The 11,422-nt window shown below is 45.7% G+C and overlaps 1 protein-coding gene and 1 long non-coding RNA gene across 4 annotated transcripts; one reads left to right on the top strand and one right to left on the bottom strand.

Moving 5' to 3' along the window:
* Positions 1 to 250: 250 nt before the first annotated feature.
* Positions 251 to 2,174, top strand: LOC124698469 (acyl carrier protein 2, chloroplastic-like). Of its 2 annotated transcripts, none has more exons than XM_047230952.1 (4): positions 251 to 385; positions 486 to 602; positions 1,273 to 1,395; positions 1,596 to 2,174. In XM_047230952.1, exons 1-4 carry the CDS (start codon positions 329 to 331, stop codon positions 1,722 to 1,724), a joined length of 426 nt encoding a protein of 141 aa, XP_047086908.1. In that variant the 5' UTR covers positions 251 to 328; the 3' UTR covers positions 1,725 to 2,174. The 2 variants fall into 2 exon arrangements, with proteins under 2 accessions (XP_047086908.1, XP_047086909.1); XM_047230953.1 differs by having other exon boundaries at positions 263 to 385; positions 486 to 596; positions 1,596 to 2,170.
* Positions 2,175 to 2,682: 508 nt separating this feature from the next.
* LOC124698468 lies at positions 2,683 to 7,154 on the bottom strand. 2 transcript variants are annotated; one of them, XR_007000979.1, is made up of 4 exons: positions 6,912 to 7,154; positions 3,722 to 3,936; positions 3,444 to 3,576; positions 2,683 to 3,344 (listed from the first exon to the last, which is right to left on the bottom strand). It is a non-coding gene; the product is annotated as an uncharacterized LOC124698468 (long non-coding RNA). The 2 variants fall into 2 exon arrangements; XR_007000978.1 differs by lacking the exon at positions 6,912 to 7,154 and having other exon boundaries at positions 3,722 to 4,931.
* Between the last annotated feature and the right edge of the window lie 4,268 nt (positions 7,155 to 11,422).

Genomic DNA, 11,422 nt, shown 5'->3' with positions numbered 1-11,422 from the left:
TCCACTGCAACGAAGATTCAAGTTAGTAGTAGTATACCAGCGGAGAAGTTAGTAGGGAGTAGACTTTTCATTTAAACCTCAAGAAAAGAAAGCGGAGAAGCTTATACGTATCGAAACAAAGAGCTAACTCCAGCGGGAATGGTTGATGGCGATCCCTATGCCAGGTCCATCGCTGGTCGATACTACCGAGGCCGCCTCCCACGAATAAAACACGCGCGCCCGCAGCTCACTCCGCTCTCTCAGCTCATTCCTCCCGTCCCTTCTCCCCCCCTGCTGTAGCTTAGCTTGCTGGTTCTCCCGGCCGGTCTCCCCCGCGCCTCACATCGAGATGGCTGCCCTCGCCGTCGCCGCCGGGTCGGCCGTCTCCCCGGCGTACCGGATCCAGGTAAATGAAGCTCTCTGTCCTTGCCTTTTGCTGCAGCTACTCGTGCTCATTCAGCTACTGTGTTATGTCCACTGAGAACTGACAAGGAGATCATCTGCAGCTGAGCGGCCGGAGGAGCGGCACGGCGTTCTTCGCGACGCAGAGAGCGGTGGCTACCTTCCCGTCGGTCCGGCTGCGCACGGTTGCAAAGAGATTCCAGATTGCTTGCTCGGTATGTGTACGTGTCCACCCATCCCCCAGATTCAGTCGTTTGTTCTTGCTATTTGTACCAGTCATTTGCTCGCTAGCCTAGCTGTGTAGTACTAGTACCGTGCATCATGCCAATTAAGTTTTAGTCTGGCGATCGAGGTGTTTCAGAAGTGAGCTCTGCTGTAACGAGATGTTTCCATGCCGTGACAGAAAAATACAGTTGTGTATATTCAACACCACAAGCATGGATTCAGACATACTAGAATGTACCTAGCACATCGTAGATTCATCCATCCTAGATTCACTTTGCGTTTTGGGCACCAGCATTTTACATCATCTTTAACTGCATGCTGTGCTAGTAGGAACAGAGATAGATGCGATATTTCCTTGACGGATTTTCTGCCCTCTGCTAATCCATAAGATACTCAACTGCAAGTGCTAGAAATGTTAAAATGCCTGCTGATGTTCTTACCATCCTCATGCAATATATTACCATTGATTACTATACTGGTAACTAGAGGAATCAAATTAGCATTCACTGTGATATACCTTTTCATATACCTCAAGTACCCGGTTTTTCAGTCTTGTTAAAATGCTCCAAACATCTCCAACCATATCTATGCTGAATACTTCAAACTAATACTTTGACTGATGAGATATTAGTGAAGATCCATTCTGAAGTTCCAATTCATGAGCAGGCGAAACAGGGCACTATTGACAAGGTTTGTGGAATAGTGAAGAAGCAGCTAGCTGTCGCTGAAGACACGCCTGTAAACGGAGAAACAAAGTTCGCTGACCTTGGGGCTGATTCGCTCGACACGGTAATCTCCTCGACTAGAGAGTGATTGTTCAACATCATCTTTCACTACTTTATTAGTGTACTCTACTTTTTGTGGTCTTGCATATTCTTGTGGTCTTGGATATTCTTCCATTGTAGACTAAATCCGTTCCAGACACTGAGTGCTAGCTACTACAACCGCTTCTAATCCTAGTGCTGGATACTATTATGAAATGTATGCAGGTTGAAATTGTGATGGGTCTCGAAGAGGCATTCGGTATCACGGTGGACGAGTCGAGCGCCCAGGAGATCAAGACGGTGGAGGATGCTGCCACGCTTATCGATAAGCTTGTGATAGACAAGGAAGGTTGAAATGACGGCACACTTTCGTTTCTCCAAAATAGTTTTGAGGGGCACAGAGTTTAGCCTATGTTGTTGTACTCTTTAGCGTGAACCGATATGCGCGGTATGATTTCTCCAGGCTAAAATTAGTTAGGCAGGATCTACGTATGCAGTATGCAGAGGTTGTTTGTCTGGATGCTATCCTGGATTGAATAATCAAGGGAGGTAGTTCTTATCTCCGGCAAGATTGCTACTCTTCTAGCAGTATTTGTGTCAGTCGACAACGTTGAGATGGATTGAATAATCAAGGGAGGTTGTTCTTCCCTCCAGCAAGATTGCTACTCTCTAGCAGTATTTGTGTCAGTCGACAACGTTGAGATGCGTCCTAGACGTCGTTGAATTTTATCTGGGAATATGTTGTTATACTGGCCGTGTTTGCGGTGTCTGGTCTGCGTGGCATTTTTTCAGCCCGCAAACAACGTTTGGGGTGCCTCCATCAACGTATTTGGGGTTTCGGTTTGCTATGTCTATGTCTGTTAGAGTTGCTCTTAGTGTGTGTACCGTGTTGCATTGATACAATCTCGTGAAATAATTGTTAGGTGTTGAGAAGCCTTTGTTAAACTTTCAAACAGTGGATCATTTTGCATGATATCAATCAATATGAAAAAACAACACGCGAATACTAGGTGGTCTGAATTATGATTGTTATTACGTGCCTGAAATCTTAAATTGAGTGATAGTACTACAATATTCAGGTGTAGGGTTTTGTCCCCCATTTGGTGTCTCTGAATGTTCGTTAACCAAGCTCATATAGATCAGTAAATTTAGTTTGCTTCAACAGATTGATGCTTGTTACTTTTGAGAGCAAACAGTCTAAACTTGAAAATAGGGAAAGCCATTCTTAGCACAATTTAGTTCTTTCGAATCTCTTGTGGATACGGTTGCTGTTTGAAACAGTCTGAACTTTGAACATATGGAGATCCTATTATTTTGAGAAAGCAAACTTTATCTGAAAATAGTTTACCCTTTTGTCTGGGGTGTGGTCAAAGTTATGGAGCTACACAGTCAGCCTTGAAAGATGGTTCTACTTTTAACTTATTCTTCTATGTTTCTTGCCAAGAAAAAATCTTCAGAATTGATCCCATCCTTTAGAATAAGAAATTTCTCTTTTCTTGGTAATAACTTAACATTGCAATTGAACACTCTTTGTTTGACCAGAAGGTGAATATGGTTCTTCCGACATCTTTCTTTCCCGGTGAAGGAACTGATATGGTTATTACCTTGACGCCTTGAAGCATTGGGTCTTGACAAAACTAGGCCTCACTAACTTTGGGATATTCCATTAGAGTGCTTAGATACGAAAGGTGAAGTACTCGTGGGACATGCGAATATGTTTTATCCATCAGAAATCATCGACACCACAATTTGCAATTGTTGGATTCAAAGCCAGTCAATCACCTCCACGGCTTGGGTCCCAACATTCCCTCGCAGGCGAGCGTTCATGCTGGTGGCGCAGGAGAATTTGAAACCACAAAATGTTCCCACCCGAATCCATCGCAGAGACCACACAGCTGCTAGCATGGTGGATGCTACTGAGAGGATGCTTCTGTTTTCACCAAGAAGCTTCTCGCCATCTCTTCCGTCACATCGCTGCATGCACGTACATAAAGAAAATTAATGGTAGACACGGGATATACAACATCATATTGTTACCAAACTTCTGTAGTAGATAGAATGGAGTTTCCATACCTGTCAGATGCTTCTTCTTTGCTTATAAGCAAAACATTCTTGGACGCGATAAGCTGAAAGAACTTGACAACGCATCCACCGCCTTCAACCTCTCGTAAAGCGCAGCCAGAAACTGGTTAAATTCATTCGGCTCCTATGAACAAACGACAGATCAGATACAACCAAGCAAGCATGTTTAGACTAGCCATGTTTTCATAAGCTTAAAAATAGCATAGGACCTTTTCTACATCTCTCTACTGTACACTGAAATGGAAGTAGATAACCGTAGGGAACATTACTTGTTCAATTATACAGGCCTTCCGCAGAGCAACGAAACACTCCAGCACCTTCTGGTAATAGTTTCCTTCAGGGGAATTTTCTATCAAAGCAGTCGTGTAATTCTTCATCTCTTCAGTTGCCTTCAGAACCCATGCCGAGCTAGACCTCTTGGCCAACATAGTTTCGAAATCTTGAACGGGGTTTAGATCTCTAATCTTCAAATCTGACCGACTTCCTACCAATTTGGCAGGAATTTGGTTTTTTCACGAGTGCTGGACATAAATGTTTAAGATACCCCAGATGGAAAATCGTGCATTTAAGATGGTCTAGTATTTTTGAAAAATTGAGTGGTACCATTGTGAAAATTTCATCTGGTGGTTGCTTCACAAAATATCCCGTTTTTGGGATTTGGAAAATGGAAAATAGCTTTTTGGTGCGACAAAAAAGAAACCTTCCTGCTGCAACATTGTTCTCCATCCCAAGGTGCACATGTGTGCATAATATGGATACATAATCACAAACTATGCAACGGTTCTAGCCAAAACATTGGTCGTTCGAACATGATAGCTCATTTCTGAGAAATTTTTGAAAGCCGTAAAACATCGAACATGATAGCTCATTTCTGAGAACATGATGCAATATTCCAAGTTTGATATTTTTACAGGATAGATCTTATTTTTCTGCAAATTTTGATATATTATTTGTATTTTTATGAATTATAATGATTTAGTTATGATTTTTCAAAGATTAATGTGGCAAATGGAAAATGAAAAAAAAAAGCTGGGCCGACGGCACAGACCTAACGTTGTTACCTCGCCGTCACGGCGGAGAGGCTATGCCGATGGCTAACCTATGCCGATGGCTAGACCAGGTGTGTGGCGACTGCCAAAACTGTGCCGATAGCTGCCGTCGGCACAAAGCTTCCTGTGTCGATGGCTTGCCTGCTGGCCTGGCTGAAACGGGCCTTGTGCCGACGGTCCCGACATTTAGCCGTCAGCACCTTGTGTGTTTCCTGTATTGATGCCACTATTGATAGAAGTCGATGAAAGAATGAGAGGTGCAAGTGAACACATGCATGTTTTGCAACAGAAAAACTTGAAGGGGATTACTAACTTGCGGTATATGGTGATGTTAAAGAATGTATTACCTGCCTTAAACCTTGATCATCAAGTAAGTTGTTCATTTTAATTTTGTTGCTTTTCTGATCTGCTTTCTCTTGACTTTTTTTTTTTGAACATGCTTTCTCCTGACTTGAATTAGGAATTTGTACGTACAACTATAGCAAGATCACCATATGATATTATACTAGTTATAATAATGTTATCTTCCATCGATTATATTATCTTTTAACGATATATTATGCAATGAGAAATGGTGTGGCATAATGTATTGTTCATTATATTATAAGCCCAGTGTGCATATGTCTACTCTCATCCAAAAATAAAATACATTAAGTTGAACCTATAATTGCGCAAAGTAGGTAAGGTTGGAACTTGTGGGCAGCTGCAGGAGCAGCGGCGGAGCCAGGATTTTTAGATTGGGTATGCGAAGTTATAAAAATATAGCACTATGCCCGCGCGTTGCTGCGAAGCAGAAAAAAAAATTATTAACTTATAAAAATAGAAAACAATGCATCTGCAATATGCTCGCATGGTTAACATACCTTGTAATAAAAAACAACCATTTTTTGGTTCAGACTGGACATGTTTGTTGCAAAAATTTCGTTAATCTTCTCCTTCCTATAGGTGACCTATTCCTACGTCTGCCTATGAGTGTCATCGATGCATCTCTGAGGGTCAGCTAGCTTCTTCGTAAACATGGGTTAATTGCGTACATGGCTACATAAGAAAAACCATGAAGCCCTCCCTCACACCTCCCTCATCAACTATACTATACTGGTATTAGGCTAAGGGCTTGATACCTGATGTAATAAGCTAGAAACACGATAAGAGCAACCCCAAACGAGATACCAAATCTCTCGCTCGTCAAGTTATCAAGTGAGTACTACCTCCGTTCCAGTTCATAGGGTTTGCATGTATTTCTAGATCGTAAATTTTATCAACATAATACAAAATATATATTATAAAATATATGTCATTAGAAAGGTTAGATGCTCTACTTTCTAATGCTATAATTTTTATACTATACAATTGATATTATGTTGGTCAAATATACAACCTAGGGATACGCGCAAGCCCTGTGAACTGAGACGGAGGGAGTACCAAGCACCATATGTCACTCACTTATTTTCGGTGTACTCCAACCCTACCAAAATCCCACTGTTCAGCACAACATGTATGCAACAGAATTTCGCGACAAAGCAACAATCAACATGCACACAAATATTCTGAAAAATGGTTATTGAATGGCCTATAAAGTTCCACTTCACTATCACCATTAATAACCTAACAACGCTTATGGCGCAAGGGACATGCCCCTTGTCGGTCAGTGACAACAGCCCCGCTCCCTTCGAGGTGCAAACCACTGACAGATTCACAACGCCTACTACCAGTACCTGGTCAGGCATGGTGGACTGCTGCAGTTAGACCATGAATTCTTGAACGGCGACTCGCACTATGCGCTGGTGAGGCAATACAGCAACACCCTAAGCAAGTTATTGACCAGACATTCAGTAACTTGTAGCAGTATATGGTAGCTAGAACACTCGTTGTACATATTAGTGATACACACACAAAAAAGAACCTAAATTAGGATGTTGGGATACTGTTTTACTAAAATTATTTTAAGTTGTTAAAGGCTCATTCCAAGTAAAAACATATTAATAGTTGTATGGTTTTACTTGAACCCATTACTATTGGCCGAAGAAGAAGCGAGATGTGGAGTGTCTATGCAACCGTTGCACCACGTGCTTACAATCTAAGTCTACCACCAACCCTTACGGTTTTTACACACCTTTACCTATTTCATATGCTCCTTGGTTCGATATAAGCATGAACTTTGTACTAGACTTACCATGAACAAAACATGGTCATGACTCAATCTTTATGGTAGTGGATAAGATTGGCAGCCAGGTTGAGGCCAACGCATTTTCTGAACAACCCTATCCTAAATCAGCTATTCAGTGTGCATAAATTCAATCAACATGCTAAATCACGCAAAGCAGGAGCTACTGAAGTCTGAAACCAACTGTGGGCTGACGTACATCTCGTCTCCTTAGTGGATGGGCACAGACCCGATTGGCGTATGTACCTGGCGGAGAGTGTAGTCGGCCGGCGCGGCAGTCGGAGGTGACCCTTTGGAGATCGGTCAGCAAGATGGGGCGGCAGTCGGATGAGATCCCGGGGAGGTCGTGGCCACAAGCGTGGCTGGCTGTGGGGTCGCTTGTGGTAGCTAGCCGGGGTGGTGCGCGGTGACAGACGAAGGGCGAGTGGATCTCACCGTCAGGGTGGTGGTCGCTCTACTCTAGGCGGTCCGCACGGGTAGCAGTGGCGGCCGGCAGCGGGCGGCGCAAGGAGCTCGGCCCAGGCCGTTCCCCTTTTCTAGTACCAGACGTTGATTTTCCAAGTATTGAGGGGCTAAATGTAAAATAAAAAATTCTGGACGTACAACCATCGCATTGCCGTTTAATCTATACCTAATAATAAAGGAGCTAAGGTTTCTGCGAAAATTTTCGTCAACGCTTTTTTAGGACCGTTTTACCCTCCCACTAAACTGCATAGTACATCAAATTGCCACCGTACCGGTTCAGTTTCACCCTTATTTTCCTCCTCCCACCGAGACCCTGGAGTGCAAGGCGCGGATCTGCTTGTGCTTCCTTCATCGGGCTTTCTCCCGTCTCTCCACACGAATCGTATCGTATCAAGCAGCTACCAAACTCGATTGATTTCTTTCCCCCTCTCCACGAAAATCCGCAATATATAGCCCTTGTTCTCTGTGCGGGATCTCACGTCTCACGGAACCATCGGATTTAGCTGAATCCGCCGTGCCCCAAATCGAGCAGCACCGCCCTCCCTCTACAGCCAACCCTTGGACGGCGCCCCTATTCTCTGTGCGGGATTCTTGCAGAATCACCCGTTTCGGCCGAAGCTGGCCTGTCTCAAATCAAGCAGCGTCGCCCTCTGGAGCCAAGCCTTCAATGGTGTATTCGGCCGAAGCCGCGTGCCTCAAATCGAACGGCGCCACGCTCTGGAGCCAAGCCTTTGGAGGTGTCGTGATGCGCCGTACCAGATGGCGCCTTCCCTATCACCGTATCACGGGATCTGCACGCGCAATGAGCCCGTCGGCTGATCCGAGTAACAGTGACAGCTACACGGAGATGAGATTTGCTGGGACTTGGATCCTTGCTTCACCTCCACCACCGTGGCCGTCAATGACTCCTCCGACCAGAGGAGAGGTAGCACCAAGGGGAATTGGCTGCAGTCTCCTAGCGTTCGAAGGTGTGCGCCTCCGCCGCAGACTGCAGAGCATGCCCCTGGGCGAGGAACATCCGTGGAGGTGGGGGCCGACGCTCAGATTCATCATACTCGGCTGCTGAATCTATCCCATCGGAAGCTAGCTAGGTGGAGGATGAACTTCTCGCGTAGACAGCGGTGAATTCAGTGGAGGAGCGGCTGAGCGCAGGCAGGCGGGGGATATGGATCATCAGCAACGCGTCGTCCATTGCCGGACTCTCGGCAACCAGCAACAACGATCGTGTCCCACAGGGGACGAGCAGCGCGCGCGAGCGAGCAGTCCGGGGTGGCGGAAGCCGGCGAGCTCGTGCAGGGATGGGCGCAGCAAGCTCCAGCGGCCGTGGGCGAGGTGCAGCATGGGCGGCCATGGGCGAGCTCCCGCGAAGGACGAGCGGCGCGCGCGAGCGAGCAGGCGCAGGTGGCGGCCGCGGGCGAGCTCGGGCAGGGGATGGCCGCTGCGAGCTCCGGCAGGGCGCCCGCGAGCGGGCCATGGCAGTGGTGGCCACGGCGAGCTCTGGCAGTGACGGCCGCGGTTGAGCTCGAGCAACGGACGGCCACGGGAGCTCCGGCAGGGGACGGGCGCGGCGAGCTCCGGCAAAGGGCAGGGCGTGGTGCGGCATGGGCGGCCACAGGTGAGCTCCGCGAGCGAGCAAGCGCTGCGAGTTTTGGCAAAGAACGAGCTGAAAAGCATGTCAATCTTCTCATACATGAAACAGAGTCGACAGTTCAACGCTGAAGGTGCAAGAAGAAAAGTATAGATAAGAATCCACGGAAATCAAATAATCGACAATATAGTCAGTTGATGTGGAGACACAATCTAAGAAACGGATCTAGAAAAATTGATTGGAAAAGAACATCTTGAGATCATAAAAGCAACATGGAAAAAAATAGCGCGCTATTCCAACGCTAATAGCACGCTATAGCATATTCGGAGAGCCGACGCTACGCTATTTCGGCGCTATAGCGCGTTATTTGCGTTAATAGCACGCTATAGCATGCTAATAGCGTATTTTTAGACCCACGCTATTTTGTTATAGTGCGCTATTTTTTTCCTTGAAAGCAATACTCCCAAGGTCATGGATGGAAAGAATGCCACACATCTCCCTCGAAAAAAGAGAAACAGGCGGCTGGCAACACGAGCACTACTGTGAGTTATCCCCAAATCGGTGTATATTGCAACGAATTTTCTCAATATCGGTAAACTTATTCAATTTGGATGAATAGCGGTGGTTTTTCAAACTTGCTGCCGTAATGTGGTCATTTTTTGAAATCTGCTCGTCCTACCGAGTATGAAAGAGAACCCTCCTAGAATTGGGAAACTTCTATCAACCTAACGAAGGAGGCTTGAAGATCAACCTAGATGCGACCATATGTCCACCTGGGAAAAGTATACCCTGAGACAAATTAAGACGATGACCTAGGGATATGGAGCACATCCTACCGATGATGACGGCGAGCGTCCGCACAAATGACTGCAAGCAGACGGTGGCTGCAAGCGCCGGCGAGGAGTTGACTCCAGCATGACGATAACTTCTAAGGGTGGTCGCACCGGCGAGGAAGCAAACTCGGCAAGCGGTGCCTCAATCCTTGGTTGTACGAGGCTTAAATAGATAGGTTGGGTATTTCCCGATTTTAAAATTACCTCAAACAAATTTAGTTCAATTTGAGTCTCATTATAGTAGAATTGTGTTGTTATTCCTACTTCATACTGGTTCTTAGAGTAGCATCTCACCATGTCAAAAACGATTTGCTCCATCAATAAATATTTAACAAAAAAAACCGGTTATAGACAAAAACATTGTTTGTTTTACGAACTTTGCGTTTTAGCTCATCATAAATTCTCGACGAGGGGTGCAAACGGATGAAATAGAGAGCGATGAAAGAGAGAGGCATGGCCGGTATGAGTGTACCACACAACCATGTAACCTCGCCCAAGGGTGGTAGGGCTAGCAGAAAGGCGCTACTTGTGTCCTAGACGACAACAAACAACTATTGGATAGACTTGCGATTTCCGTAGCGAAGCACGGGTTTTGTCCTAGTAGTAAGCTAAATGCAAAATAAAAAATTCTAGACGTATGACGGTTGCATTGCCGTTTAATAGTAAAGATATATCAGATAAATTAGGTTACACACATTTTCTCATACATTACTTTCAAACATGCAGTTAAACAGAACTAGCTAGCGTAATGAGATGCTTGCACTAGTAGAACTCATGCCTAGCTAGATGCATGTTATATCTTTAGTCTTTAACTTGCCGCTGGAGTACACAGGAGCAGCTTAGTCATGTTATATCTTTAGTCTTCAACTTGCCGCTGGAGTGTTGATCAAGGGAATGGCGGAATAGTTTCAACTGCAATGAAATCATACGAGTGGTTAGTAGAATTTTCATTTAAACCTCAAGAAAAGAAAGCGGGGAAGCTTACGTACAGAAACAAGAAAATAACTCCAACGGGATTCTGCTGCCGCAGGTGAAGGGAAGAGTGAGCATTCTCAGCTGACTTATTGTGCCGTTAATGACCCTGATCAGTCGTGGGTTGGCAGTTATCACATGGCAAAGGCAGATGCTACCATTGCTGTTCAATAGCTCACGGAAGTGTTGACAGCATATCTGCGTAGGAGCTGGGGTGGCTGAGGTAAGATAGTCTAGGCACGAGTACACCGGCGTCAGAGGGTCTATGCAGTGGGCCGGTTGGGAAGAAGAAACGGGCGTGGGCGTGAAGCCGGGGAAGGTGGGGAAAGGTGGTGTGCTTGGGAGCGGTGGCAGTGGCGGGTAACTAGGTAGAGCGGGAAGTGGCGGGAGGAAGACAACAACACCTCCAGCTGTGGCTGCTGCTTCCTTCTCCACCGGAAGGTTCCGCGGGTCTACCCTTCCGGTAGCCTGCTTCAGTGTCGCCGTTGCTGCAAGGAAGAGGACTAGGAAGACAAGACTGGCAGCCGCCATTGGTTGAGTGAGGGCTGTGTGCTGCTTGGTCTTGGTTGATGTATTCCTGGTCCTTTATTAAGAGCTTGATTTTGAGGCCGGGTCATGCTCTTGGGTGTCTTTGATTTGTCATAACCGTTTCTCTTATTTATAGGTTTGTGAGCTTCACGATCTTGGCTCTGTCATGTTCTCTCCAACGGAATTGCTTCACGCGGTTGCTCTGCAAATAAAAGTCATGCATACATGTTCGATTAATTTTTGGTGTATAGTTTTTTTTTTAGATAAAAGGCACAGGTACCCAACTTTGAATTAACAAAGCCACCATCGTCGAAAACGATACATAGTGCTGAACCCAGCTTACAAATCGAGACCACACACCCACACGAACT

The sequence above is a fragment of the Lolium rigidum genome, chromosome 3 (genome assembly GCF_022539505.1).
Source record: "Lolium rigidum isolate FL_2022 chromosome 3, APGP_CSIRO_Lrig_0.1, whole genome shotgun sequence".
Taxonomy (NCBI): domain Eukaryota; kingdom Viridiplantae; phylum Streptophyta; class Magnoliopsida; order Poales; family Poaceae; genus Lolium; species Lolium rigidum.
The sequence above is the reverse complement of the archived record's forward strand: the minus strand, read 5'-3'. Positions and strand labels throughout refer to the sequence as shown.

What these genes read in the sequence shown, in the direction of transcription:
- LOC124698469 (XM_047230952.1), top strand. Translation starts at nt 329, where the DNA reads ATGGCTGCCCTCGCCGTCGCCGCCGGGTCGGCCGTCTCCCCGGCGTAC. An exon ending in CCCCGGCGTACCGGATCCAG is followed by an intron (nt 386 to 485) that starts GTAAATGAAGCT and finishes GATCATCTGCAG; the next exon opens with CTGAGCGGCCGGAGGAGCGG. An exon ending in GGGCTGATTCGCTCGACACG is followed by an intron (nt 1,396 to 1,595) that starts GTAATCTCCTCG and finishes AAATGTATGCAG; the next exon opens with GTTGAAATTGTGATGGGTCT.